The sequence below is a fragment of the Pelecanus crispus genome, chromosome 5 (genome assembly GCF_030463565.1).
Source record: "Pelecanus crispus isolate bPelCri1 chromosome 5, bPelCri1.pri, whole genome shotgun sequence".
Lineage (NCBI taxonomy): Eukaryota > Metazoa > Chordata > Aves > Pelecaniformes > Pelecanidae > Pelecanus > Pelecanus crispus.
The window spans coordinates 2,467,442-2,493,706 of record NC_134647.1 but is presented as its reverse complement, the minus strand read 5'-3'; the positions used below and the strand labels follow the sequence as shown (position 1 = coordinate 2,493,706).

The 26,265-nt window shown below is 38.2% G+C and overlaps 1 protein-coding gene across 1 annotated transcript in view; it reads right to left on the bottom strand.

Annotated features, from left to right (window-relative positions):
• NEB (nebulin) overlaps window positions 1–25,061 on the bottom strand; it is a 125,448-nt gene extending 100,387 nt beyond the window's left edge. The window contains exons 1-26 of the mRNA XM_075711405.1: window positions 25,029–25,061; window positions 20,908–20,952; window positions 18,179–18,382; window positions 17,608–17,715; window positions 16,049–16,153; window positions 15,641–15,745; window positions 15,433–15,537; window positions 14,524–14,628; window positions 12,625–12,729; window positions 12,322–12,429; window positions 11,430–11,546; window positions 10,540–10,641; window positions 10,350–10,457; window positions 10,151–10,255; window positions 9,382–9,480; window positions 8,814–8,918; window positions 8,609–8,716; window positions 7,616–7,927; window positions 7,276–7,482; window positions 6,478–6,582; window positions 6,000–6,107; window positions 4,874–5,185; window positions 3,445–3,651; window positions 3,104–3,208; window positions 1,490–1,597; window positions 253–564 (exon numbers count right to left, since the gene is read on the bottom strand). Coding sequence (XP_075567520.1) covers window positions 253–564; window positions 1,490–1,597; window positions 3,104–3,208; window positions 3,445–3,651; window positions 4,874–5,185; window positions 6,000–6,107; window positions 6,478–6,582; window positions 7,276–7,482; window positions 7,616–7,927; window positions 8,609–8,716; window positions 8,814–8,918; window positions 9,382–9,480; window positions 10,151–10,255; window positions 10,350–10,457; window positions 10,540–10,641; window positions 11,430–11,546; window positions 12,322–12,429; window positions 12,625–12,729; window positions 14,524–14,628; window positions 15,433–15,537; window positions 15,641–15,745; window positions 16,049–16,153; window positions 17,608–17,715; window positions 18,179–18,382; window positions 20,908–20,952; window positions 25,029–25,061 — 3,543 coding nt within the window. The remainder of the gene's footprint in view (window positions 1–252; window positions 565–1,489; window positions 1,598–3,103; window positions 3,209–3,444; window positions 3,652–4,873; window positions 5,186–5,999; window positions 6,108–6,477; window positions 6,583–7,275; window positions 7,483–7,615; window positions 7,928–8,608; window positions 8,717–8,813; window positions 8,919–9,381; window positions 9,481–10,150; window positions 10,256–10,349; window positions 10,458–10,539; window positions 10,642–11,429; window positions 11,547–12,321; window positions 12,430–12,624; window positions 12,730–14,523; window positions 14,629–15,432; window positions 15,538–15,640; window positions 15,746–16,048; window positions 16,154–17,607; window positions 17,716–18,178; window positions 18,383–20,907; window positions 20,953–25,028) is intronic.
• Between the last annotated feature and the right edge of the window lie 1,204 nt (window positions 25,062–26,265).

The window sequence follows — 26,265 nt, the reverse complement described above, 5'->3', positions numbered from 1 at the left end:
AATTGGAAAAATATGTTCATGTGCTGAGAATTAGCCAAATATGTAGAGATACAAAGAAAGTTGTTACTTGCTAGGTAAGTTCCCTAGAATTTATCAGCTACACATAATTCTGATAATCTTTGGAAAATACAGGGTTCCAGACCAGACATTTAAATGTTAATCCAATATATTTCATTTTTTAGCCTTAAAAGGTTAATAGTGTAACACAGTCATTCTGAGAAGAAAAAACCAAGCTGATTAATCATTACATACATCACTCTGTAGCTGCATCGCATTTCTTGATAGCTCCAGATTCACAGAATCAGGCAAGAGTGTATAATTGTGAATTGACTGTTTATAGCCAGCGTTTGTAACTGCTTCCTGGGCTTTCTTGGCAGCCATCACGCTGAACATATCCAAAGGAGTATGATACTTGGTCTTGGTGACTTCGTAATCCTTCTTGTATTCACGATCTGACTGCATTTTGGCCACCTTCATGTAATGAACAAGTTTAGGATCATCCTGCAGGCTACGGTATCCAACCTGTTTGCCTTTTCCTTTCTCATATGATTCCTTGTACTTGTACTAGGGACAAACAAAAAGAAAGCCTTAGCCACTTTGGAGAGAGAAAACATACTTTTGACAATTTTAATACTTTGAAACTCAGTATTTTAACAACTGCAGTTCATTTTATAAACTCATAAATTGTTTTTCAGACAGCACAGGATTATTTAGGTCAAAAAAAGAAGAGGATTGCCGGATTTCTCAGCTTGTCTTGACCCCCGGTATAGATCTAAATCTAGATATGCACTTACATGCCCTCCCTCGCCATTGCCTCTGCCATATTACATTTTACTGCCATAGACTTGCAACTCCCAGTAACATTCAGCTTTTAATTGAAAGACCAGCATAATAACATATTATTGAAAAGCCCAAGACTACCAAACAACTGGATATCCCAATATTCAGCTACTAGGGGGAGGCATGTTTAAGTGGGGAATGGAAGTCATTTGCAGCCTTTTGCTAAAGTTAGTGAATTTATTTCCGTGTTCCAAATCTCCTTTCACAGCTTGTGTCAGACGGCACACCAAGCTTTACTGTTGCCAGTTGACATAGCTGCCTGAAAACAGCCGCATTTCTGCACAGCTCACGAATGCCAGACAAGTAGAAGTACAGGTCTCCAGCAATTAAGAATACAGCATAGGTAAATTATAACACAGGAACTTATTTAATAAGTTGGTGAATACTTGAAGCACATACAACAAACAGCCCCAGCTCACCAGCACTCACACAAGTTAAAATGCATTTCCAAAGAAACAGGTTTTTTCAGAGGTTCATGTAAACATCTGAATTCGCTTGTTATGTCACAGTATCATCAGCGTTTCAATTCTTGGAGCTAAGTGTCTCTATACCATTATACGTATATAGCAGATGCTCTATAGCATAACATGCTACAGAGAACTGTAACGCAGTAGATGTATGTATTCCGCTTCAGGTAAATCATACTTACATCACTTGCAATATTTCGAGAAGCTTTAGCAGCAATAATCGGAATGGCATCTGGTTTCAGATCATATCCTTTGGCAATGGTTTTTTTCCAGTCTGCTTTGTAGTTAGCCTTATAGGGAAAAAAGGTATGAGTTCGCAATGTTACGAGTAGCAATTTTAACAACATTGTTTAAGCCCGTATTTTTGTTATACTTATAGGAGTCAAAATATTCAGTTTAGTCTGTGCAGTTTCAGGGGAAAATGTTAACCTGTACACAAATACAGTTATATTATGATAAATAAATCTACTATAAAGATAGGAGAGTCCTTCAAGACAATCAGTTTAACTCATGTAGCTAAATCATTAACACCATAAGTATTTTTTGCAATTTTTATGCGGAACAACTCTATCTGTGGCATTTTTGCCCTTGCTTAAGCAAAACCCTTTCTCATTTGACTGAACCTTCAGGAACTTTTTCCTGTTAGCTTCAAAATTAGGTCTTGTGGTCTTAAGTGACTGAAGGAAGCAGTCTGGCTGATTTTTTTGTTAGCATGTAGCATCTGGACAGACTAATAGTATTTCAAGGCTTTCTACAGGATGGGATTAAAGGAGATATTAGCTTTTACCTAGTTCCTGGAGGCCTGATAATGCCACCAAAAAATTTAATGTAACAAAGGCAATAAAACTGACACTATCAGTGGAGATCTTTATGGTGTTGGATGGATGCAAGAAGCGATGGAAAGCAGGCAGACTAGTTGCTGAATGGCAGAAAAAGTCATTACTATCTTTCCACTGTATAAGTAATTTCTTTTGAAAGCCCAGCAGCAGGAAGCAACATACAGAGAACTTGTACTGCTTGCCTATGCAATGTGTTTTATATAAAAGTAGATAACATAAGCCTCCAAACCTATAGGAATTTGAATAATAAGTCATGCCCTTCTTTTCATTCAGCCTATCCAAGTAGTTTGGCAATAAACTGGCAAAGCACAGGCCTTATGAGGAGCGGCTGAGGGAACTGGGGTTGTTTAGCCTGGAGAAGAGGAGGCTGAGGGGAGACCTTATCGCTCTCTACAACTACCTGAAAGGAGGTTGTAGTGAGGTGGGTGTTGGTCTCTTCTCCCAAGTAGCTAGCGATAGGACAAGAGGAAATGGGCTTAAGCTGCGCCAGGGGAGGTTTAGACTGGAAATTAGGAAAAATTTCTTTACGGAAAGGGTGGTCAGGCATTGGAACAGGCTGCCCAGAGAGGTGGTGGAGTCACCATCCCTGGAGGCGTTTAAAAAACGGGTAGATGTGGCACTTCGGGATATGGTTTAGTCTGGTCTACCCTTGATTAGTCTAGAGTGGGCTTGGTAGTGTAGGTTAATGGTTGGACTGGATGATCTTAAAGGTCTTTTCCAACCTAGATGATTCTATGATTCTATGATTCTAAGAAAGCACTGAAATGTGTTTATGAGTGCTCAGACAGTTTAAAAAATTGCTTAACAAGCAGAAAACTCATTGACTTCTAGAAGTAAAAGTTTAGCTGAATTCAGAGCTTGTGCATTTCTATATTCAATATCATAGCACAAATAAATAAAAGGGTTTTTTTCTATTAAGTAAATGACAAATAAATAAACTATTGGTTATATGCTCACATCACTCAAATTGAAGGCATTGACCCTGGCTTGAATAAACTGAGGAACATCAGGATCCAGGGTGTATTTGTGCTTTACTTTTTCACCCTCTTGCTTATATGTTACCTGCAAGGAAAAATAAACAAAAACTTGTTGACAAGTACAAGGTAGGTAACAGTGTTAACAAATAGAGACAATGCAACAATGCTTAATTCTTACCAACAAATTGCAATTTTACTATTTTTACAGCTTTTCAAATTTAAAGGTTTTTTTAGATGGAATATCAGACAGTAATATATAAATCATAAATACGGTAAAAAAATAAAATCACTATATTGCATTAATAATGAAAAATTTCTTACATCACTCAGTTGCTTGGTGTTGTGTTGAGCTAAAACCATTGGTATTGAATCTGGTATGCTTGTAAATTTGATGGTGTCTGGGTGCTGACGGTATTTCTTTTCATTTAATGCATCTCCAGCCTTTTTAGCTTTTTCAACATCCAGAGAACCGAGAGGACTCCATCCAATACCCTTGAACCAGCTGTTATACTCTTGTTTGTATGCATTCTGAAGGAGAGAAAGCCAACATGGACCAAGATTTTCCCACAGAACTGTAATAATTCTGTTTAAAAGAATAATCACACAGCCTAGCTAGTGTGTTCTACATTAGCAGGAAATACTCACAAATTCTTGAAAGGAACAACAGATATTTTTTATGCTTCTCATTTCATGAGGAAGAAAATGAGCTATCGTATTTTTTTCTTCATCATTTATTTCTTATAAACTGTAACATTCCTTCAGTGTTTACTAACCTTCCTTTTCTTTTACCCATGTGAAAAATTTCACCAACCTTCAATTCTTAATAACTTTTAAACTACCCTAAGGTGACCATTTAACATGGTTTCATTCGTTCTGTATTTCAGCAGACTCTGTGAGACCTGACCTTATACAAAGGTCCACAGAGCAGAGGCTCAATTTTTGGTTCTCTTCCTATAGTTCCTCCTACAGTAAAATATGTAGAATTCACAGACCATAAGTGAAAAATTTATCCTAGCTACAAAATATGCAGAAGGTTATCCAATATAAACATTCAGACAGGGTTAATGCACAGTCTGAGTGCAAGGATATTGTGGACAACCTTTTTTAAGACCCTTCCATGTTCTAACTCTAAAATGAGTGGTCCTCCACAGGGACCCATACAGAGTCAAATTCCACAGTATACAAAGAGGTGCAGAGTGCAACCATGCACGCCCAGCCAACCACTTAAAATTCTGTATCTGCAAGAAGGACCAAGAAGGTCCTAGGATAGATCTCCTACACTAGAGATCTCCAGAATGTATTTCTAACAATATCAATAGCTACGTTTTGTCCACTCCTTCATCCTAAATAGTTAATAATAGTCCAACTACACTATCATATCTATCTCATGTGAAGACAAAGGAAGGCAACTTAAAAGAAGCCTTAAAGAATAAAACAAAATTATGTTGGCTGCAAAATAAAGTTTTCTGAGAAAATGTGAAAAAAAAGTTCATTTGAATTCAATATTCCAGAAGTCTGCTCTCCACTGATAGGCCAACATCAAAATTCTGCTGAGTAGAACTCACCTGGAATTTGGTATTTCTAAATGCCACCTTTAGCTGATAAAACTTCTAACAATTTTCCCCAAGACATAAGAAAAACAGACCATTCCCATACAGTAATGGCAACTTTCATGAAATATAAACTCTTATGTTATTTTTCACAGTGTGCAGGAAAACTTCCATGAAATTGCAGTCATTGAAATACTCACATCACTCTGAATTTGCATCATGTTCTTCGCAAGCTCAACATCCATGGCATCTGGCAGGTAAGTGTAGTGATGGATCAGGTTCTTGTAGTGGACATTAGAAGCTACATCCTGAGACTGTTTAGCAGCCTGGATACTGTACATGTCAGGAGGTGCATGATAGATAGTCTTGCTCTTCTCATAGTCTTTCTTGTACTCACGGTCAGACTGAATCTTTGCTACGTTCATGTAGTGGACAAGCTTAGGGTCATCTTGCAGGCTTCTGAAACCAACCTGTTTTCCTTTAGACTTTTCATATGCTTCTTTATATTTATACTAGAAACAGAGGAAAGAGATCAAATGTACTGTGGCATGGCTATTGATGTCCACACTAATGCAAAAGAAAAGAAAAGAAAAGCTCTCATGTCTTTCACTGGAATAAGAAGCTGCAAGCAGTTCAGAAAGATAAGCTCTCCTAAATGGCACACCCAGCGACTGTACCTACATTAGCTTTTCTTGTTCCACCTGTACATAACAGGTTACACACGCCACAATAAGATTTATCAACATTAGCTTTTCTTGTAAGGAAAAGAAAATGTTTTCTAAGTATTCCTGTGTTGAAAGGTGTATGAAAAATATCAGAACAATTGAGACAATCCTTCTCAGTCATTTGAAAGCAATAGCAAACAAATGGAATGTGACTGGACAGCTTCCTCTAGTTATATGAAACCACTGAAACATATCCCACTTTATGCAATTTGCACTATAAGGCCTTCCGATTCATGTATAAGCCATACCCCACTGTATAACCAAAAGCACCCTTAGCACATATTGTCTCGTGGTCTGTAAATAGGTGCTAATGTAGAGTATTTTCAGAAATTTGTCACAGAATGATTGCAAGAACTATTGATTTAATTTCTCCTGTGAAAAGCAGGCTAAGAAACACAGTGCATTTGCCTATCTAAAGCAAACAAGATGAGCATAAAATAAGTTCTACACAAACTAAGCCTTTGGGAAAGACTAAGAGTCTCTTTCTCATAATATTGACTCTAGTGAGACCTGTGCAACATATGAGGTCTACTATATGGCCTGTAATGGACAACTTTTTCACTAAATGCCTAAGAAAAGCATACCTGGAATAGATACTTACATCACTAGCAATGTTTCTTGAAGCCTTGGCCCGAGTAATTGGAATAGCATCAACTGACACATTGTTCCCTTTAGCTATTAGATCATGATAGTCTTGTTTATAATATGCCTAAAAAAGAAAATCCAGTAAGTTTCTAAAAAAGAAAACCTAGTAATCACATGAACTATATGCAAGTCAAAGCTATTCTTAAGATACTCCAGGCAATTCTTTAGAACCAGATGCAGTGGGGATCATATACAACTATCAGTCTTCATTTATGAGAACAGATTTATCTATTAATTAAATTAATTAAATTATTACATGATTAAATGGTATCTAGTTGGAAATTCAAACGACACCAAGAATGAAAAATTACAGTGACACAAGCTGATTACATAGAACTGCATTATCAGTGAATCTGCAGTATGAGTGCATCTGTAACATACTACTCAAAAATTCATTAACAATATGTAAAACATGTTGTAAAGAAGTCACTTACATCACTGATGTTAGCTGCATTGTATCTAGCTTGGATAAACTGTGGAACATCTGGGGTAAGAGTATATTTATGTTTAACTTCCTCTCCAGAAGATCTGTATAGTTTCTGTAAAATATATGATACAGAAATAAATCCTTTTTTCCTTGTATAGCTAGCCCTGGCTCACTGTAAATTAACTGAGGGTTTATGTTTGATTTTGCAAATAAATGTACATTGGCACCTATCTCATAAAGATTGAGGCTGCACTTTTCATACAGAATTGTTGATCTTATTGATAGAAGGAACACACCCTAAAAGCTCTATGCAGTCTTTACTCAGTAAAAGTAAGCCCTTTAATGGGCATAAAAACCCATTTCTGAAAGAGTGGAATAATAAGGGATGGTAGGAGAGTGTAACATAAAACAAAGCTTGCTGGCTTATAGTGATGGACAAATATGTGACAAATGGACAAATCACAACAGCGATTCATCAAACATTCTGTAACTCATTCATTATTGTAGGTGGTAAAACATCAATAAACAACTTGAAAATTTCACATTTCTTAATTCAAATGTATTTCAAATATACTTAAAATATAAATGGACAGAATCAGCTGATGTGAACTGAAAGAGTCACATGATTTCCATACGTCTTTGCAGACTTATACCAGGAAATTACTCAGGCAAAATCAGAGCACAAAACAATGACAACACAGAGAAGCACTTTCAGGTTAATAGTACTTCAAAAAACTTTAAAGACAATGCTCAGCTCTCCAGTAGATACATCTCTACTATAACACCCATTTCTTTCTCTACTTACATCATTGAGTTGAACTGAATTCTGTTTGGCTTGGACCATTACTGGAGAGTCCACCACACTTGTAAACTTAATGGTGTCTGGATGCTGACGATATTTCTTCTCATTCAAGGCATCTCCAGCTTTTTTAGCTTTTTCTACTTCTAGGGAGCCAATGGGGATCCAACCAATGCCTTTCATCCAGTTATTATAATCTGATTTGTACGCATTCTAATAAAGGAGTGAAAACAATGGTTTAGAAGTTAGGAATTAGAAAAAAACAGTTCAGGGATGTCTCCTGAGTCTTCACAGTTTTTGCTTGAGGCATCTCAAAAACATTCTGTTCACATGAGGTTTTACTTACATCACTCTGAATCTCCATCATATTTTTGGTCAGCTCCACATTCATTGCATCTGGTAAGTAAGTATAGTGGTGTACGAGGTTCTTGTAATTAGCATTGCTGGCAATCTCTTGAGCCTTCTTGGCACCAACAACATTGACCATATCCAGTGGAATGTTGTACTTAGTTTTTGTTTTCTCGTAATCTTTCTTGTACTCTCGCTCAGACTGCATCTTGGCTACCTTCATATAATGAACGAGTTTGGGATCATCTTGGAGGCTCTTGAAACCAACGAGTTTACCCTTGGCAAGTTCATAGGCTTTTTTATAGTTAACCTGTTAGAATATAATAGAACATGGAGAATATTATCTTCAGTGTAGTAACTTAGCAATAAGTAAATTAAAAGCAAAGGCTACCCTTTGTTTTCTACAGAGTATCCCTCACATTTAAGTCCGTGACCATACATCTTAATAAAACCAGACACGTATCTCTCTACAATTCACTGCTACACGAACCAGTTAGTTAGCTTTCAAAGTAGTATTATCTCACTCGTACTGATCATAAAAGGGAGAGGAGTCTTAAAATACCAAGGGACTTCCACAAGGTCATCCCCAAGAATCTACCCAAAACCCAGTCATGTCCTGGAGTCTTTCATCTCATTTATGATCAGGCCTGTAATTAAGGACAGAGAGAATTCAGGGGTCCATTGCTCATGGAGCTGTCACTACTGACCTACTCCTCATGATTTTCCTTAACCATACTGGAGTGCAAGATAGCCTGTTTATTCACAGAGAATTACATAATGAAACAGCCTTTTCAAAGTGTAATTATACAAATACATTAGTGAAGCAATGAAACACCAATAAAAGTATAACTGTGTTAAATACGTCCAATAACATGCTCAAAAAAGGCAATAAAGAAGTTATCCTTCAGATATCCCTAATAAACATAATAGCAAACATTGTTTAAGTAAACTCTTATACATTAAACAGTTCCTTTAGGAAGGATGTACTTACATCACTGGCGGCCTGCCTAGCAGCCTTGGCAGCTCGGATAGGAATAGCATCACTTTTTAGATCATATCCCCTTGATTTTAATTCTTCCAATCCCGTTTTGTAATAGTTCTGGAAGAAAAGGTGAATTTTGAATGAACGGTTTCTAGCTAACAGAAACTTCATATTGTAAGTTGAATCAAGAACTCTGGATTTAAAATATACTTACATCACTAATATTGTAGGCATTAACTTTAGCCTGTATAAACTGGGGCACATCTGGAGGGAGGTGGTACTTGTGAATAATTTCTTCACCTTTGGATTTATATGCTATCTGCAAAGAAAAATAAATAAATTTAGCAGACCAAAGTTTATAGATTGTAAATGCTTAATAATGCTGTGACACAACTTAAAGATCTCATGTTATCTCACTCACTAAGACAGACAGATGAAATCCTAGTCCTTGCCAAGTGAATGGTATAAACCCCATTGACTTAACTGGTGTGAAGAATACATTAAGAATGATGGACATAAACAAAATTACAAACATACACACTAAACCTTGACATGAACAGCCACTTGAAAAACTAAACCAATCTGATTTCCAGGTGATCTTCCACTGGAACAGAACTGCGAGTACACACAGTTTTTGTGCTTGTATGTGTGTATATGCACACACATTCACTTACACATTCATTTCAGGAGTTCTCTTAATACTGGATGATAGAGTGAAGGTGGCCATGGGGCAGAAACTGATAACATCAGAGTGTAGCAACATGTTTTCTAAATTTACTTACATCACTCAGCTGTCTGCTATTGATCTCTGCCTGCTTCTGTACGGGAGAGTCAGTCACTTGAGTAAATTTGGTTTGATCAGGATGCTTTTTGTAGGTGTGCTGAAGGAGAATAATGAATATATTTGCAGAAAATGTATATAGGCAGAAGTATTTTATAAGACAGCAATGTAGCTTTACTTGGGATAGTTAGCAGTTACAGCACGCATGCAGATAAGCACTGTCATGCACAATGCTTCTCATGTTACTTTTTAACATAATCAGAGAGGAAATAAATTTTTTAAAGCATTTTTAAAGCATTAATGTAAAATATTTTGAGTAGGTATATAAATATTATAATGTATCCTATATGATACAGTATATTGCATATTATACACAAATATATATTTAAAGTATTTTCCAAGTATTGATTAAAGTAAATAAAATTACTTTTAATAAAGTAACTAAAGTGCTTTTAAAGTATTAATGTAAAAATATGTTGACTTAAGCAGGTAAATGCTTGAGGTTCATTCTTCATGTTGGTACTATTCATCTAATTTTATGTTTTAACTTCTTAAAAAAAAGACTGTGCTATATCTGTCTTGATCACTAGATGTCACAAAAGGCTCTAAAATACAGATGAATACGGGTTTTAAAAGTCACATATGCTAATAAGGCCATATTCAAAATCATGGAAGTTAACAGGAATCACTCTGCAGATTTCTACATGCCTCAGCAGCAGACACTCTGCATGTAATTGGCTACTTGGTAACCACCACTTTCCCGTACTTACATCTTTACACTGCTCTAACTTCTTAATAGCTTCGTACTCTTGAGTTATGGTCTGAGGGAAGTAGCATTTTGTCTTATCCTCCTCATATTCTGCTTTGTAATTTTTCTAGGAATAAAATCAACATTCAGTAAGAAACCATAACTGAGCTTTCTCTGAAATGAAAGTGTGATGGTGAAAACAGAATGATTGCCACACTTACATCACTCTTCATAGCTTCAACTTTCATGCAGTGTGTATGATGTGGGTCCTCAAAGCTGCCCAAATAGTGTCCTAAAATATTCTTTTGATATGCATCTTTATATTTTACCTGGAAAAATAATCACAAGTTGATCAACAAAAGTAATCAAGAGCGTCAGTCCTGAATGACATAACGTTAATCCAATACATACGTCACTATAATTCTTCAGAGCAGTATCAGTCTGGAACTTCGGTGTGTCACAGTAATTCATGCTGGTTCCTTTTGATTGTTCATAGGCTTCTTTGTATAGTTTCTGCAAAAGAAAATAATGTCAGATAATGAAGTAAATTTCCCTCACTCACAACACATTAAAAATGACAAGAGTAAAACTGTGAAATGATTGCAAAGAAAAGCTCCCCCAGAAGACTGAAAAACAGATGGCACTTTTTCCCAATGATTTTGTAAAAAAACTTTTTTTAGTGCCTCTTAGGTTTGTAAGGGAATACAGAAAGGTCTGACTAATGAGTTTTGAACTTCTGACACTGAGAAATACGCACTCTCTTTCCCTACAGATGAAAACAGCATGAAGAGAGAAATTGAGAAAGCCATGACAGTGAGTAACTAGAATACAATATATATGGATGTGTAAAAGTACCACATATTTTATCATTACTGGCATCAGTTGAAGTTCCTTAAAACTGTCATCTTGTGATCCATTTTCCGCAGGGATCTAAATGAACTATACAATAATTAGCTATCCCCAAAACATGCCACAGCTATTGTTACACTCTGCTTGTTACACTCTGCTGTGGTACATAAATACATGTACCAATAGGACAGCACTCAAGGCAGAGCCATGCTGTGTAGTTCAGGTGTTTCTTCGGAAATTTTGTTATAAAAACCTCCACACTTCTAGGTTTCTATCTTCATTTTCAATGCTCCTTATATACACCGTTCTAGTTGGTGGTATCTCGTGACAAATACTGGTCTATAAAACTAAAAATATTAAGAGATCCAAAGGAGAAGCTTTGTGAAGAAATGGTAAGTTTGGTTTATTGTCCATGACTGAAAATCATCCAGCTGTACTTTGATAATACTTACATCACTCAGCACATCTCCTGCAGCTTTTAATTGCCTCAGCAATGGGTTCTCTGTAGCAGGAAGCACATTATAATCTGCAATAGCTTTGTTCTTTTCATAGTCTGCTCTGTATTTTACCTTTAAAAAAATTAAAAAAAAAAAAAGGGTGACGTTTTAAAAATCAGTACTAAAAGCCAAACACTCACTAACCTATATCGTCTAGAACTTTTCAGGAAAATTTTCCCTGTTTTTTAACTTATGATTCATGATGGCAAAGGACCATGAAAGGCACTCGGATCAGAGGAGTGCATGGATGATAAGATGGGAGGAAGGGTCAGAAGACAAGTGAGAGCTATTTAGTAGATGTCCCCAATTCTAAGTCCCTCTCCAAACATTGTAATTTTTCAAACATCAGTTGACATCTCAGAATAATCACATTCTTACAATGAATGACATAAGATTGTCTTTGCTGATGCATATACTGTCGCAGAAAATGCAGAAGCCAAACGAATTCTGTATTTTGAACAAAGGTGGGCCAGCACAACATCACTGAGAAACACTGAGCAAGGATGAATAAATATGAAAATACTGAGCCAAATTCAGCTAGCTCAGGTTGGTCTTGGTTAACAGTATTGATTTGTTCCAACTAAAAATCAGGCACATAACATAATCAGAACAAACAATGAAGCAAATTGTACTTCACTGAAAGAAAATTCGACTTCATGGGTACTATTGGGGAAGATCATAAGCATGGCTAGGAGTTGTTATAAGCTTCCTAGTGGAAAGTACACAAGAGTACATCTTTGTATATAATAAAATATTTTTGACGCTTGACAAAACAGTTTCAGCACAAACTGGCCTGACTGCAGAACTACGTACTCAAGCTAAACCAATGGGAGCACACGTAACATACCTTACTGACATTATTTGAAACTCGCTTATTAGCTTCATATTCTGGAGTTTCAGTCTGCATAAAGTAGATTTGGTCTTTGATGTTTTCAAAGTCTTCCTGGTATTTTTTCTGTTAGGAGGAGACACAAACAGATAACAACGTATCAAATGCACTTACATTATAGATCAGACATCCACAAAGTAGCTTATTTAGGAAAAGAGGAATACCACAAATGGAGCAGGCAAAATTAATCAGTATTTTCCGGGTTAACATAAACAGAGGATAAAGCTTTTCATTTCAAGAGTTTCTGAAGAATTCACTTACCATACTTATATTTTCTGCATTCATTTTCGCAATTGCAACATCATAGCATGGAGTTTGACTCCACTTGCCTTTGATCTTGTTTTTATAGTCCTCATGGTAAATAACCTATAATGAAATCAAAAAATAAAATTTAATCCCCAAGATACAGCTCAATTTTCACTTGACAGATTTGTTTTAAAAAGTCTTCTTTATAAAGTTGCTTCACATTTTACATCTGCCTTATATCAGTTATTGTCAAAAACACCTTAAATATGGTTTGGCCTAACCACTTCAGTATTCAGTTATTTCTCTTAGTACCTTCCCTGAGCAAAAAAAAGGATAAATAGGTGAAATAACTCACCTCTTTGAGAAGACAGTTATTAATAAGAAAATCTCTCTATGAGACATCACTAACATATTCCTTTAGTTCTGTTTTCTCACTGGTCACATAATATTGGGACATAGGATTGCCCATTGGTTAAACAGGAATTTATTGTTATTGCTGGTGAAACTTGTTATAAGAAAACCTTTTTAATATATGGATTGCCTGGTATATGTGATTTCTATTAGACTATATTCAAGCACATGGAAGTCAATTATCAACTGTTTAAACAGACAGTTCCTGTCTGTCTGATAACAAAACATCTTCCCGAGTTTTGACTCAATGTTCCAAATGCATTTTCAGCCTCAGTTGCATTGCTGGTCACAGAAAATACAACTTTTCCAATGCCTTTTTAATTGTTACCACACAGATAGAGAACATATATGCCAAAAACAACCTTAAAAAAATTCTATATTTTATTGTTTTAGATACACATATATAGCTTATTGTTTTATTCATTACAAATAATTATGATACTGATCTTGCTTTTCACTTGTCTAGAAATTTTCTTGATGACAATTTAGTTTTTAAGCTATGGAAGAGTAAGATTCAAGAAATTTTTCTAAATTAAATACTACCTTCTTTCACCTTCCAAATGGGTTCAGTACAACATTTTTTTAGTGGCTTTGCAACCATAAGTGGATACTGTAGCTCCCTAATCTTGAACAGCAAATAATTTTCAATACACAGCAATAAAATCATGCGTATCCTCATCGTAATAGCTAAACTCCGAACTGAGTTAAAATCCTACTTCTGTCTTACAAGATTATGTGACTGAGTTCCAGCTTCTTCAGCAAAAATTGGTCTTCCTGTATTTCACTTCACCTCCTGCACTCCTCAGCTGTGTTTTATTCTAAGTATACCTAAAATGCATTGACAAGGACTGGTGCTAGAGTCTTTTCTACTTATGCCACACAGTTACGGAATGTAATGTTGAATGTTACTTGTTAATTTGGTGTGCAAATCAGGAAACGGTTATCTAAGTTGCCAGACATCTCCACTGATTGGTATCCATGAACTTAAGAATGCTTGGGATATGTACGTGCACAATAGTTTGGCACTGAAATGAACATCTAGAATGTGTTCTGCACAGTTAGCCTAGACAATTTTTCAGCAAAATGGGGTTATTCCTTGTAAGCAAGTAACTCACTCATTTACATGTCCTTGTTTACATTTAAGAGAGCAGTGAAACGGATGTTGTTTACTATTTTCTCCTGAAAACACAGAAAGTGTAAAGCGGGAGACAAAAAAAAAAAGAGGGACAATGGGAAGTAATGTGTGTATGGTAGAAGCAGAAATGTTTTATGAAAACTAGAGTCACCAACAAGAATAAAGTTTAGCCTTTCACCTGAGACTGGGCAGGACTTTCTCCGAGACATTTGAGGAAGAAAGGAACTGACTTTCACCACTGAAAATCAAAGGGGACTTCATATGAGCTCTGGTCTTTTCTTTTGCCTTCCCTTTCTTTTGCTACCTTTTTGCCTCTCTAACTCCAAAGTGTGGTTTCTACAGAAAGAAGAGCCCTGCGTTCTACTCACATCACTCAGCTGCCTTGTCACTTTCTTGGCTTGCTCCACATCAGGTGGATCTGGCAGAGGAGTATATTTAGATTTTCGTTCATCATGCCCTTTTTTGTAGACAATCTGAAAATATGAAAGAAGTAAACATTTACAATAACTACCAACTTAAGCATCAGAACATGTACTCTTAACTCTGCTAACGCCACCACTAACAAAAGTAGTTCCTGTCCACAGCTACTGCAGCATAAACTCTTCCAATCAATGTATTCTGGAAGACTACTGAGCAGTCTCTTGATAAGAGACAGTGAAAAAGAATCTGTTCCCTGGAAAAGTTTTCAAGTCTATTACACTGTTACTTCTGATAAACACGGACTAGGGAACTTCTGGACATCTGTGAAATTCAGTGAAATTTTAAGTGAGACCTGAAATCCTCTGTTGAAGAGTTCTGTGCAGCTAAGTATCAGCAAATCACACAGCCTCACAGATTCCTGACTTTTCTTATCACTGTTTTAGAGAGACAGATTCGTAGACCCACAACAGTGAACTGGGCTTACAGCCAGCCTGGAGAGTTTCTCCACACATTTTGAGAGATACTTGAGGTCTTCTTACTGATTACCTCAGAAGATCTTTCGTAAATTAATTATTTCATTCACTCATAATCCGGCATCAAATTGCCAATGGATTTATACTCTAATATAGAGTACATATTGAATATATATTGCCAATGGATTTATACTCTAATACTATATAAAGTATACTTTATACTCTGCATACTTTCCTACTGAAATAGCACTACTATCAGAGCTATCAGTGCACACCTATGCATTTTTGTTTTCTGTTCCATTATGAAGTTTTTATATCTACCCAAAAGACTACCAAGTTACACTGTAACAGTGACCCAACGGTCAATCAGGCTTTGATACTTACATCACTCAGAGCCTTTTGAGCCTGTGCCACCCTTCTGAGCTCTGGACTGTCATTGTATGGATAGAATAATGTTTTGTCTCCTTCCCAGTCTTCGGTATAGAGTTTCTTAAAAACAGAAAAATGCCAGAATACCCATTATGAATTGATCTCTGACTTGAAATGCTTCTTGCACTTCAGCTGCCTAGACCTGTGATTTTTTTTTTCTTACCTTACTGAACAGTGCTGTGTTTTTTATTGCATTCACAAGCTCTGGAGCATCAGGGGGAAGCAGGTACTTGTCCTTATTCTCCTCCCAGTTCTGTTTATATAACACCTGGAAAGAAAGATCAGCACGTTGGTTACTCCATTTTTAGAAAAATGTTTACATTTGTGAAGAAACTACCTGCTTTAAAGATTTTTTCAAAGTGAAAGTCTCAAACCAGCGACTCCTGAAGACATCAAACATTTAAGACTATATTTATACTTGCCTTATCAGTTTCTCTGCTATCTCTCCCTGTGCTTCTAAACTGTTCTATAAACACTGCTTTAGTGCCCTGAGCTCAAAACTTTAATCGTATCAGTAACCTCACGATCCACTAGTGTTCACAATCCTGCCAGAAAGTCCGGACTCACTCACCTTGCTCACTTGCTGTGACACCTTCTTTGCATGTTCTATATCTTTGGCCTTTTCATCAATGTGGCAAATAGTTCTAGCAACTCCACCAGCCATGCGGTATTTAACCTAGATCAATGCACAAGAAAACACATCTATTCTTACAGCAAAAACTGAGAGTTTTTTTTAAAAGCAAAATATTGACATTTTTACACTTAATACTGTGAACACCCAAAATCTGAATTCAATAAAGCATTTAGGACTAGCTGCTCCTTAGGAATGAAGCCTATGGAAACGAACAGGTTTTGTGAATTAACCGAGAAAGAAATGCAGTTTTGAGACAGTTTCAAGAGCTGTGAATCCAAGCTAGAGGTAGTGCCCTTCTGTAATCACAGAGTTCTCTCTAAGAGTACTTCCACCTGCTATAATGAGATAGAGAGGTCTCCATGCTATGCAGTATATCTCAATTTCACAGTCCATTACCATGTAAACACTAGCTGTAGTGCCAAAGACAACATAGCCACATTACCATGGCAAACCAGCAGCTTGGGCACAAAAATCATCCTAACGCGGTTATACCGCTCCCAGCTTGACAGCAGGCTCAGTCAGCATTAGTGCATGGGTTGCTGCATCACATTCCTCAATATATCCTAGGTCAGGAGTGGAGCAGGATTTAATGCTCACTCTTCTGAACACCAGTTAGGTTAGGTGACTACCCTTTCAGCTTTAGGGGTTGCCATTCCTAGGGACTCAACTGTTCCTATTTACTGTATGAAGAATTAAGAAGCTTTTGCAGGTGGATTTCAGTTTCCCAAACCGTGAGGTGTATTGTTAAAAGGTAGACTAGCGTTGCTTAAAAGAAAAGAGGGGAGGATGAGCTAGCTTCCAGAACAAGAGGCACTCCATCAGGGGGGCAATTGCACTTGGTCTAGCTTTCAAAGGCAGATCACTAAGAGTGGGATTCACACAGAGGGGACAACACATCCTGGAAAATCCCACAGTAAATGATAAGGCGTACAGAAGTTCATTTTGCAACACTTGGAGAATCTAAGCATCATTTTTCCAGTATCTCTTTACGAAGCTGACTTTCAGTTGCATTATGAGAACAAAAACGTTTAAACACATTTTAAAAACAAAATTCCAGGCTTATTTACCCAGTGCACAATTTAAGTGCAATAAAAATTCATCAGGCACATCATTCATGATGACTGCAGGACATAGCGTGTGGAACCTTCAAATTCAATGACATGGGCATTGCCATCATCTCCTGTGCCTTGTAACTTCTGATCAGAAATTTTCAAACCTCTTTAGGCACAATGAAACAGAACTATTATTCAGCTAAAAAGGAGCCATCACATCTCCCTTCCTGAAAGGCCTAAATTGCAACCTACATCACAGAACTCAAATTGTCATATGCTGTGTATTCCTCACTCTTGTAATCTGATAAAGTTTCTGCTAAACGTTCAGATTGCCTTGACACAATATCATCAAAAAATTATCACTTATCTAACATTTAAAATTGTGACTCAGTTTGCTTCTTTACCACTTAGTAAATATTTTTTCTTATGACAATTGATGACTACCTCACTGAGCTGGTCTTGCACTTTCTTGATTCTCCGAATTTCTGGGGTATCAACTGTAGAAGCATATGGCTTTCCTTTTTCTTTTCTATATTTTTCTTTATATTTGTTCTGAAAGAAAATAATGACAAATATAATTAAGACACACCCTAAAGCTCTAGCAGAAATGTATGTAGCAATTATTGATTTATTTATCTGGTTAGTATAGGAATTTTGGGCAGATTATTGAATAATACAAACTGCCATTACTCAACTACATTTGCAGAGTTATGCTTATTTTAACCTTCACTTGGATATGTAAGTCAGATAGTGCATGGGTCCCATTAACTGACATCTCTGACAACCTTCAGCCATCCGCCTCAAGCCACTTTTTGTGCCTAATGATTACCTTATGCACTTAAGGAGGGAACGGGCAAGAGATTGGCTGATTCAAAGAAGCAAATAACACTAATTAATACACATCATGCAATGAAGTACAGGAGACAAAATAGTAGCATGAAAGTTTGCAATAATACCTATTAAATATTTTCAAAGTTGGTGTTCCTCAAGAAATAAAAGACATGGAACAATTTACCTCACTGAATAGGTCCTTCATTTTATTACTATGTTGCAGGTAAGGTGTCAAAAACTTAGATGGGTCCACTTTTGTCCGTATTATCTTCTTTCTGACTGGAGGTGCTGCATCCTCAACAGAAGGTTTTTCATGCTCAACAATATAGGTGGTAGTTTTAGGACCTGTGAAGTCTGTGCTAATGGTCTCAGTGATCTCAGTGACCACCTGGGAATAAAGAAAAAGAAAAATTAATTGCTTTATAACTATAAATCATCGTTTTATGAGATGAGTTTTTCACCTGCCCTATATCTAGTAAAAGGATGCTCAGTTCTTATCCAGGAACCACCTGCAAGACAGAAAATCAGTGACACTTTTCCTACTGGGATTACCCAGTATGCCTACTATACATCACCCAACCTAAAAAAACCCACAAGGAATTAACTGACTGGCTGATTTCCGTATCAAAGTCATGTAATTATTCTCCAGAGAGGCGGAAGAGTGGGGCTCCTGTTGCCTCTGTTCTATATGCGTAACTCCCACTGGCATCAGGGGATTTCTCAGGTGGGACCACCAGCTACTAAAAGCAAAGTGTAGAAATGTTCTCAGTGCTGATGATGCGTTGAAGACACACGTCACACAGCCAGGGCCCCTCATCACGTTGCTGAAAGTTGTGAAAGCAGGTCAAAGGTGCATACAGTCATTCAACGAGATTATCTTCTTCTTGCAAAAGGAAAGGAAAGGACACAGCAGACAGACAAGACCAAGTCTTTGGGATCTTGTAGTAAGTACATGATGCACCAGCTGACTGAACAAATACCCAGAATCCACCTTTTCTACTAAACTACATTTTCTCATAGCCAGATCACAACCATGGCAGAGACATAGCTGAGATGCTTATATAATCAATTGATCAAGCATCCATTGGAAATAAGCCCTTAATGGATTTAAGTGGTTTATGTACTTGTTTATCAACACATTCATGCTGTAAGCAATAATTTTAATACTAAGATTCTAATTAAAAGCATTTAAAAAGTTATTACGACTTAAAAATGTGCTCCAAAATCACCTCAATAAGTGTCAAGTTTTATTTCATGTTAGCTTTAAAAAAAAAAAAAAAGGCACCTTTAAAAGGGAATGCATGAGGCTCATATTTCTGATAGCTATTTGCATTAGTACAAGACAGACCAGAAAATACACCAAGCATTAAACATTAAATAGAGGAGTATACAAAAGTTAAATTACAAAAGGTTTGTTTACTATGTGAACATCAACTGCGTTTCACTAGTGCTGTCCCAAGATGTTATTAGCTACTTCAGCACCGCCACAAGTTTCCTTCTTACAACTCTTTTCAAATATACAGGCGTTCATCTAAGTTTTGGCACCAAAAGCACTGGAGAGGTTGAAACCTGTCTAGGCAAACACTGTGAACAGCACTACCTGCTGTTAGCTTTACAACAAAACAGTGAAGCTATGTGCTTTTATAAAAAGTTGTACTATATTTCTAAAACTTGGAGAGGCTTGATTCTCAAAATACAGCATTTTGTGGAAAAAAAAAAGCTTTTATTTTCATATGATAACTCATAGGACCACATGATGCTAATGCATTACACTATATTTAGAGCTGATGGGAAAAGGTCTGATCACGTTAGCTACAAGGACATTCGTACTCATATGCAATTCTTCATTCCACAATACTGTTTTCAAAACCTGACGCAAATGAGACACAGAAATAATCAGTTATGTTATTGTTCCCTTTAAATCCAGTCTGGCTACAGGTTTTAGAACACCTGATGAATGCAGGGGATGAATTAAGCTGAAAAATAGTAAGATGGCAGTCTTCCTTCAAAAGTGCAGTCCTAGATTACTTCCTCAAACAGTATTAATCAAATCGTATTTTATTACGTTAAAAACAAAGGAAGACTTTGGGAACAGATCCTTTCTTTGGAAGGAAACACACTCACAAAGTGAAACATTAAGCTTTTGTTTCCGCATAAGCCTGTGCCATACAGAATATTTCATGGTAACATAGCAGAGAGTTGGTTTATACCTATTTTATAAGTAGAATTTCAAATTATGGTAATAAGTCCTTGGTGACTCAAGTATTTGTTACCAATGACATGAAAAAAATCTGCAAACCACCCACTTTTCGATGAAATTACACAAGGTGAATGGAACAGAACTGATACATGTAAATTGGTTTCTGGCAGAATCTTTTTAGATTTCCCTTCATAACAAGGTTAAGTAAGATGCATGTATGTGGCTGTTGTTCATATGTACATATCCAGTCACATTCACATCCTCGATAATTCTGCTCATCTTTAACATTAGTGATTGGATTTGGTCAATATGTTACCCAAGTAACCTTCCTGCCTGTGTTTCTTGTTATTAACGTAACCTGTTGCTTCATTTTGTCAGGTCCCGTGCAAACAGCTGCTGGGCAGGAGCAAATGGAAGACTATCAGCAAGACACAGGGCAGGACAGAAATTAGCACAGTCCTTTTCTGATGGACACACCCACAACTCCTTCTAATGGAAACCAAAGAGTGGCAGATAGGATACTCAGAACAAGCTAGGAGTCCTCTGGATCATTCCACAACAGAGGAAATAAAGTATTAAGAAGCAACTGTTCACTGATAGTTGTGTGTTTAATATGAAAAATCAGTCCTCAGAATACAAAAGGCCACTAATTTAGCATTATGCATTAATTACATGCATATATACTCCACATGCAACATCACAGGGACCTTTACCTCATGTGGTTCACCTTCCTCAATAATTGTCTCTTCAATGTAGTACTGTTAAAAAAAGAGAAAAAAAAAATCATTGTTAGGCCAGTCATACAGAATAGCAAATTGTAGCTTCTGTTAAGCTGTTTTAAAAACACACTTCTGGAGAAACAGGACTGTAGTTCATAGGTACCTATGTAGTCACATTTGTACCCCTGGTAATTCTGAACATCTGTTCATTTTTTGCATTAATGATTCTGCACATTGGACTGAACCATTCTTGTGCTCCGAGATAATTGTTCTTGAGGATCACCCAGCTCCCCTGGGCCCCTTTGTCCTCCAAGGCTGTTTCCCGTGGGATCTTCCCAAGCAGGTTCCTGAACAGGCCCAAATCTGCTCTTCTGAAGTCTGGGACTGTAATTCTGTTTATCTATCTTGCTCACTCCTCTCTGAATCTTCAACTCCACAGTCTCTTAGTCACTGCAGCCATGGCTGCCCTTGACCTTTGCATCTTCCACGAGTTCTTTCTTGCCTGAGTAGTGTGTCCAGTAGAGCATCTCTCCCAGTTAGTTCACCAATCAACTGCATCAAGAAATTTACCTCCAATACTTTCCAGAAATCTCCTAGGTTGCTTCTACCCAGCCACAGGCCCGTCCAGCAGATACTGGGGTGGTTAAAGCCAGCCATAAGCACAAGGGCTGTGCCTGTGAAGCTTTCTCCAGCTGCCTAAAGAAGTTCCCTGGGTGCTACATCTACTCTGAAGTGGCAGAGCTGCAGGGGGAGCACAAATCTTCCTCCTGTTGCCGGAAACCATGAGCTTCCTCCCTTCTCCATGCTGACAGCCACCCTCCATCAGCCATTTAACCAGGGTCTCCAACTGGCACTCCTTCCTTGCCGTGTGTGGCTCTGCCCCTTGCTTTCCATGAAGGTGCTGCTGACCTCTTCTACACCTTCCATGATGGTGCAAAGCCTGCTCACCTCTTCCTTCAGCAACCTGCAGTGCAACTGAGTGACCTGACCAGAACACATCTCCTGCTGGAGAGGCAACAAGGGCTACGTGCCTGCCTGCAGTGCTCCGTGGGCTTCACTCCCCTGGGGGCAGCTTGCCTTTCCCACCAGAAGGCCAACAGCATCCTGGCTTGTCTCAGGGATAGTGTGGCCAGCAGGACTGGGGCAGCGATTGTCCCGCTGTACTCACCGCTGGTGAGGCCGCACCTGGAATGCTGTGTCCAGTTTTGGGCCCCTCAGTACAGGAAGGACATTGGGGTGCTGGAGCGTGTCCAGAGCAGGGCAGCGGAGCTGGGGCAGGGTGTGGAGCACAGGGCTGGTGGGGAGCGGCTGAGGGAGCTGGGGGTGTTCAGCCTGGAGAAGAGGAGGCTGAGGGGAGACCTGATCGCTCTGCAGCTCCTGGCAGGAGGGGGCAGGGAGGGGGTGCTGGGCTCTGCTCCCAAGGAACAGCGATGGGACGAGAGGAAATGGGCTCAAGCTGCGCCAGGGGAGGTTTAGGTTGGATATTAGGAAAAATTTCTTTACGGAAAGGGTGGTCAGGCATCAGAACAGGCTGCCCAGAGAGGTGGGGGAGTCCCCATCCCTGGAGGGGTTCAAAAAACGGGCAGAGGTGGCACTTGGGGACATGGTTTAGTGGGCATGGGGGTGTTGGGTTGATGGTTGGACTGATGATCTTAGAGATCCTTTCCAACCTTAATGATTCCCAGTTTTACTTTCATTAAAAACTAATCTAGCCCCCAAGCCAGGAAACATGAAATTGCTACTCTCCCCTTAATTGGTTTAGTGGTGGACTTGGCAGTGTTAGGTTAATGGTTGGACTGGATGATCTTCAAGGTCTTTTCCAACCTAAACTATTCCATGATTCTATTCTATGATTCTACTCCCCACAGCAGCCGGGAGCCGGAGGCGCCTGAGCCGGCTCCGAGCAGAGCCGCTGGGCCAACGCTGCGCCCGCCGCCGCCCTGCTCGCCGCTGGCCCGGGCCCTCCCTGAGGCGCCGCTCGCGGGCAGGCAGCAAATGGCGGCCGCACGGTGGCGCCGCCCCGTCATGGCGCCGCACGGCAGGTGGCGGACGCGCTGAGGGGAGCCGGCCGCGCTGAGGCTTCGCCCTCCATCTCCCCTCGCTGCTTAGTGAAGGGAAAAAAAAAAAAAAAAAAAAAAAAAATGTTGCTCCATCCGCTGTAGTAAACAGCAGCTATTTTATTGAAAAGGTGCTTAACTTGCCACTGACTTCCAGAAAGGAGAAAATGTAAACCGCGGGGTTTATCTTTGAAAATCTCCTCAGCAATGATTTGCTCAGAGTCACATGCCAAAACTGTGGGAACAGAAAGCCCTTTGGATCAAGCCCTAAAAAAATTCTCGTGAAAATGTAAGCCTTTTTCGCAGAGTTGTTCCTCAAAGTTAGGTTCACGTAACTAGCCCGTACTTTTCAAGCTGTCTCATATTGGGCTGTTTTGAGGCAATTTCTGCTCACTGGCCCTATACCGTATTTAACCCACCCTCCAGAAAGCCTCGAGTAACTCAGCAGCAAAGGTTTGTGTCATTCACTGCGGTTTTTTTGCACATCGCAAATGGCTACAATGTCCAGTGCAGGGTAATAACGCCAGCAAAAGAAAAAAATAGTGTCTTAAAATCCCCGAAATCTTCTCAGCCACTCATTATTCAGCAATAATTTTCTACTCTTTCAGAAGATGAATTTCTGATAGAACTGTCATAGGTTTAAAATAGGAGATTCATATAGAAGTGGAATTCTAGTTAAGAAAACTCTGAAAAAGCGTAAGCTGCCTTAAAGTTGTACCAGATGCTATCATTCCTGTTTTATTTAACTTCTCACTATGAGTATCTGGAGGGGAGCTACTAAAGCAGCACCATCTCTGTCTGTCCTAGGGATGTAGTTACAGGAAGGCAATCGGTGAATATGAAAAACCAAGAACGAAACAGAGTTGTGTAGACAAAAAGCCCAACATACCATAATTCCAGCAGCAACAAATAAACATTGACAGCAAATAAATACGCATTTTTGTTACAGAGAGCACATAATGCTCAGGAAGCATAAAGGCAATTACAAGTAACATGGTAATAGGAAACCTAATGAAGGGTTGGTGTCTTTGTAACTAGGTAGTACAATGTCTTTAAAACGGACTTTATGAACGGTAACGCTTATTTTCCGAAACACATTTAACTAATTCAACTGGCAAACCATTTGACTTCACTTCATTCACTATTTGAAATTTATAAAGTCAGCAGTCAGGGCTCAATGCCGTAACACTGCCTGAAATCAACAGTCCATTGAATATAGTGTGGAGATGGAGAGTTGTGGGATGTCTACATTTGTACTATCTTCTTATTTTCCTCAAACACTGAACAATTTGTTATAATCACTTATATATTTCATAACATGTAATTTCATTTCAATAATGCAACTGGTATGACCACACTGTTTGTTAACCTCTTACACTGTTTCAACAGCAGTCCTTATTCCAATGGCACTCGCTCGTAATAGTAAGCTGTAGGTTCCCCAGTTCCTGGGGATTCTTTTAATCAAATTGCTGAGACTAAATAATTAGGCACAAAACTGCAAGTTTAAATGACCTATCAGCAAATTAATCCCTGATGCAACTCCATGGACATCTACAGGTTTAAATCTAGTTCCATCTCTGCAACTTCTAAGGCTCAATGGGTTAGCGGTACCTCGGTGGCACAAAACTGCTGCATTTCTGCATTGCAGTGGGCACAGAGGCAAGGCTAGAAAGTGGCTTCCAAAGTCATCCTCTCTAGCATGGATTGGATGACAGAGGGCAAGCCAGGAGGGAAAAGACATGGCCCACTGCATCTATAATTATGCAGAAGAGTAATCACAAAACCTCGCGTTGCAGGTGTGGGATGGTTACAATCCTTAGTTAAGCAGAGAAACTATGACAGGAACTAGGGAGACTTTGGTCCACTGAGAGCAACTTTGTTGTTGTTATTGTTGTTTACCGATTGAAGAATTTAATAGATGTCTAATCATACCCTAATTTTCAGAAAGCAAACAGCAAGCAACCATCTATGCTCATGTGCAATGTCTCATTAAAGTGATTAATATATTCACTCACAAGGCAGGAAACAAATATTTCTACTCTCAGATTTTCTTCTTACCTCCACAACTTCTTCATATTCTTCTTCCTCCATTTTGAGGGTATTCTTCTGTCTCTCCCCCACTCACTGGTCACGCAGCAAATGAAAGTGTGAATATACAGTATTAGCCCAAGACTGAAAGTACTATGAAAAGCTACTAGTCAAGTTCATAAAGTGCCTGGGTCATGGCTAGTCACTAGTCAGATTATTACAGTGTTGTTGGCTAATCAGTGAAAGAACTTGAACAACAGAGAGAACTAAAGTTGGGATCTTGCGTTCCTTTGTTTCTGACTAGTATGAGAAAGCATTGGATTAAGTTTCAAACATACTGATATAAATTACAATTTTGGAGAAATACGTTGCTCTAGTAGTTGTAACATCAATACTGGAATTCAATGAAAATAAAAAAGCAAAAAATTAGAGGAAGAGATTTCTTGATGTATGATCTGATTTTTTTCATTACAACAAAATTATTTGAAGAATTTTTCTTTTCTCTGTGAGTATTCTGTATTATTTCATTACATTATTCAAGCTCCTGTTTGAATGGGAGCTTTATCTATATGTTCTACTGTATTAATTCACAAGAAAAAGCATAATGTAGAAAAAGATTATAAATATTTTTTAAGTGACCTTAGGTTAATGAGGCAATTTCTGTCTTCCCAGCATTAGCCTATACAGGTGCTCTGGGGATTTTTTTAGTTCTTGTAGCTTTTTTCTCTCTATTTCTTCAGACCTGGAAAATATGAAAATCCATGCAGTTGGCTGAATTACAAAGCACAGATTACTGTCCAAACCTTTAAATGAATTAATTAATACAATTATTTTGCTATAAGGCGAAGCTACAATTTTCCACCAGAGAGTACAGCCCTGTTTCTAATGTTGGTAGGGCATGAGGCTTTGGAACAGCTGTTCCTAAGTCCAAAGATATTTGCCGTGTAAGCTAATACTACCAAATGACAGGGTGGTTTTGTTTAGCTGGCTAAACTGCAATTCCTTCTGAGGCAAGTGAAGTCTAGTAATGCAAGTTAAATATAGGAACCTAGAATACTGTCCCATTTTAATTCCAATGTGTTGAGAAAAATTACCAAAAAAAACCCAAAATCAATTTGTGAAACCAGAATGTTAACTATTAACATAAATGAAGAATAACTCAATAAGTGGCATGTTGTGTGAAAAATTAGGCCAAAGTTTATGAACAAACCCAAGAAGCAGGGATTGCATATAAGGATACAAGCTATACAACCTGTCACTGTTATAG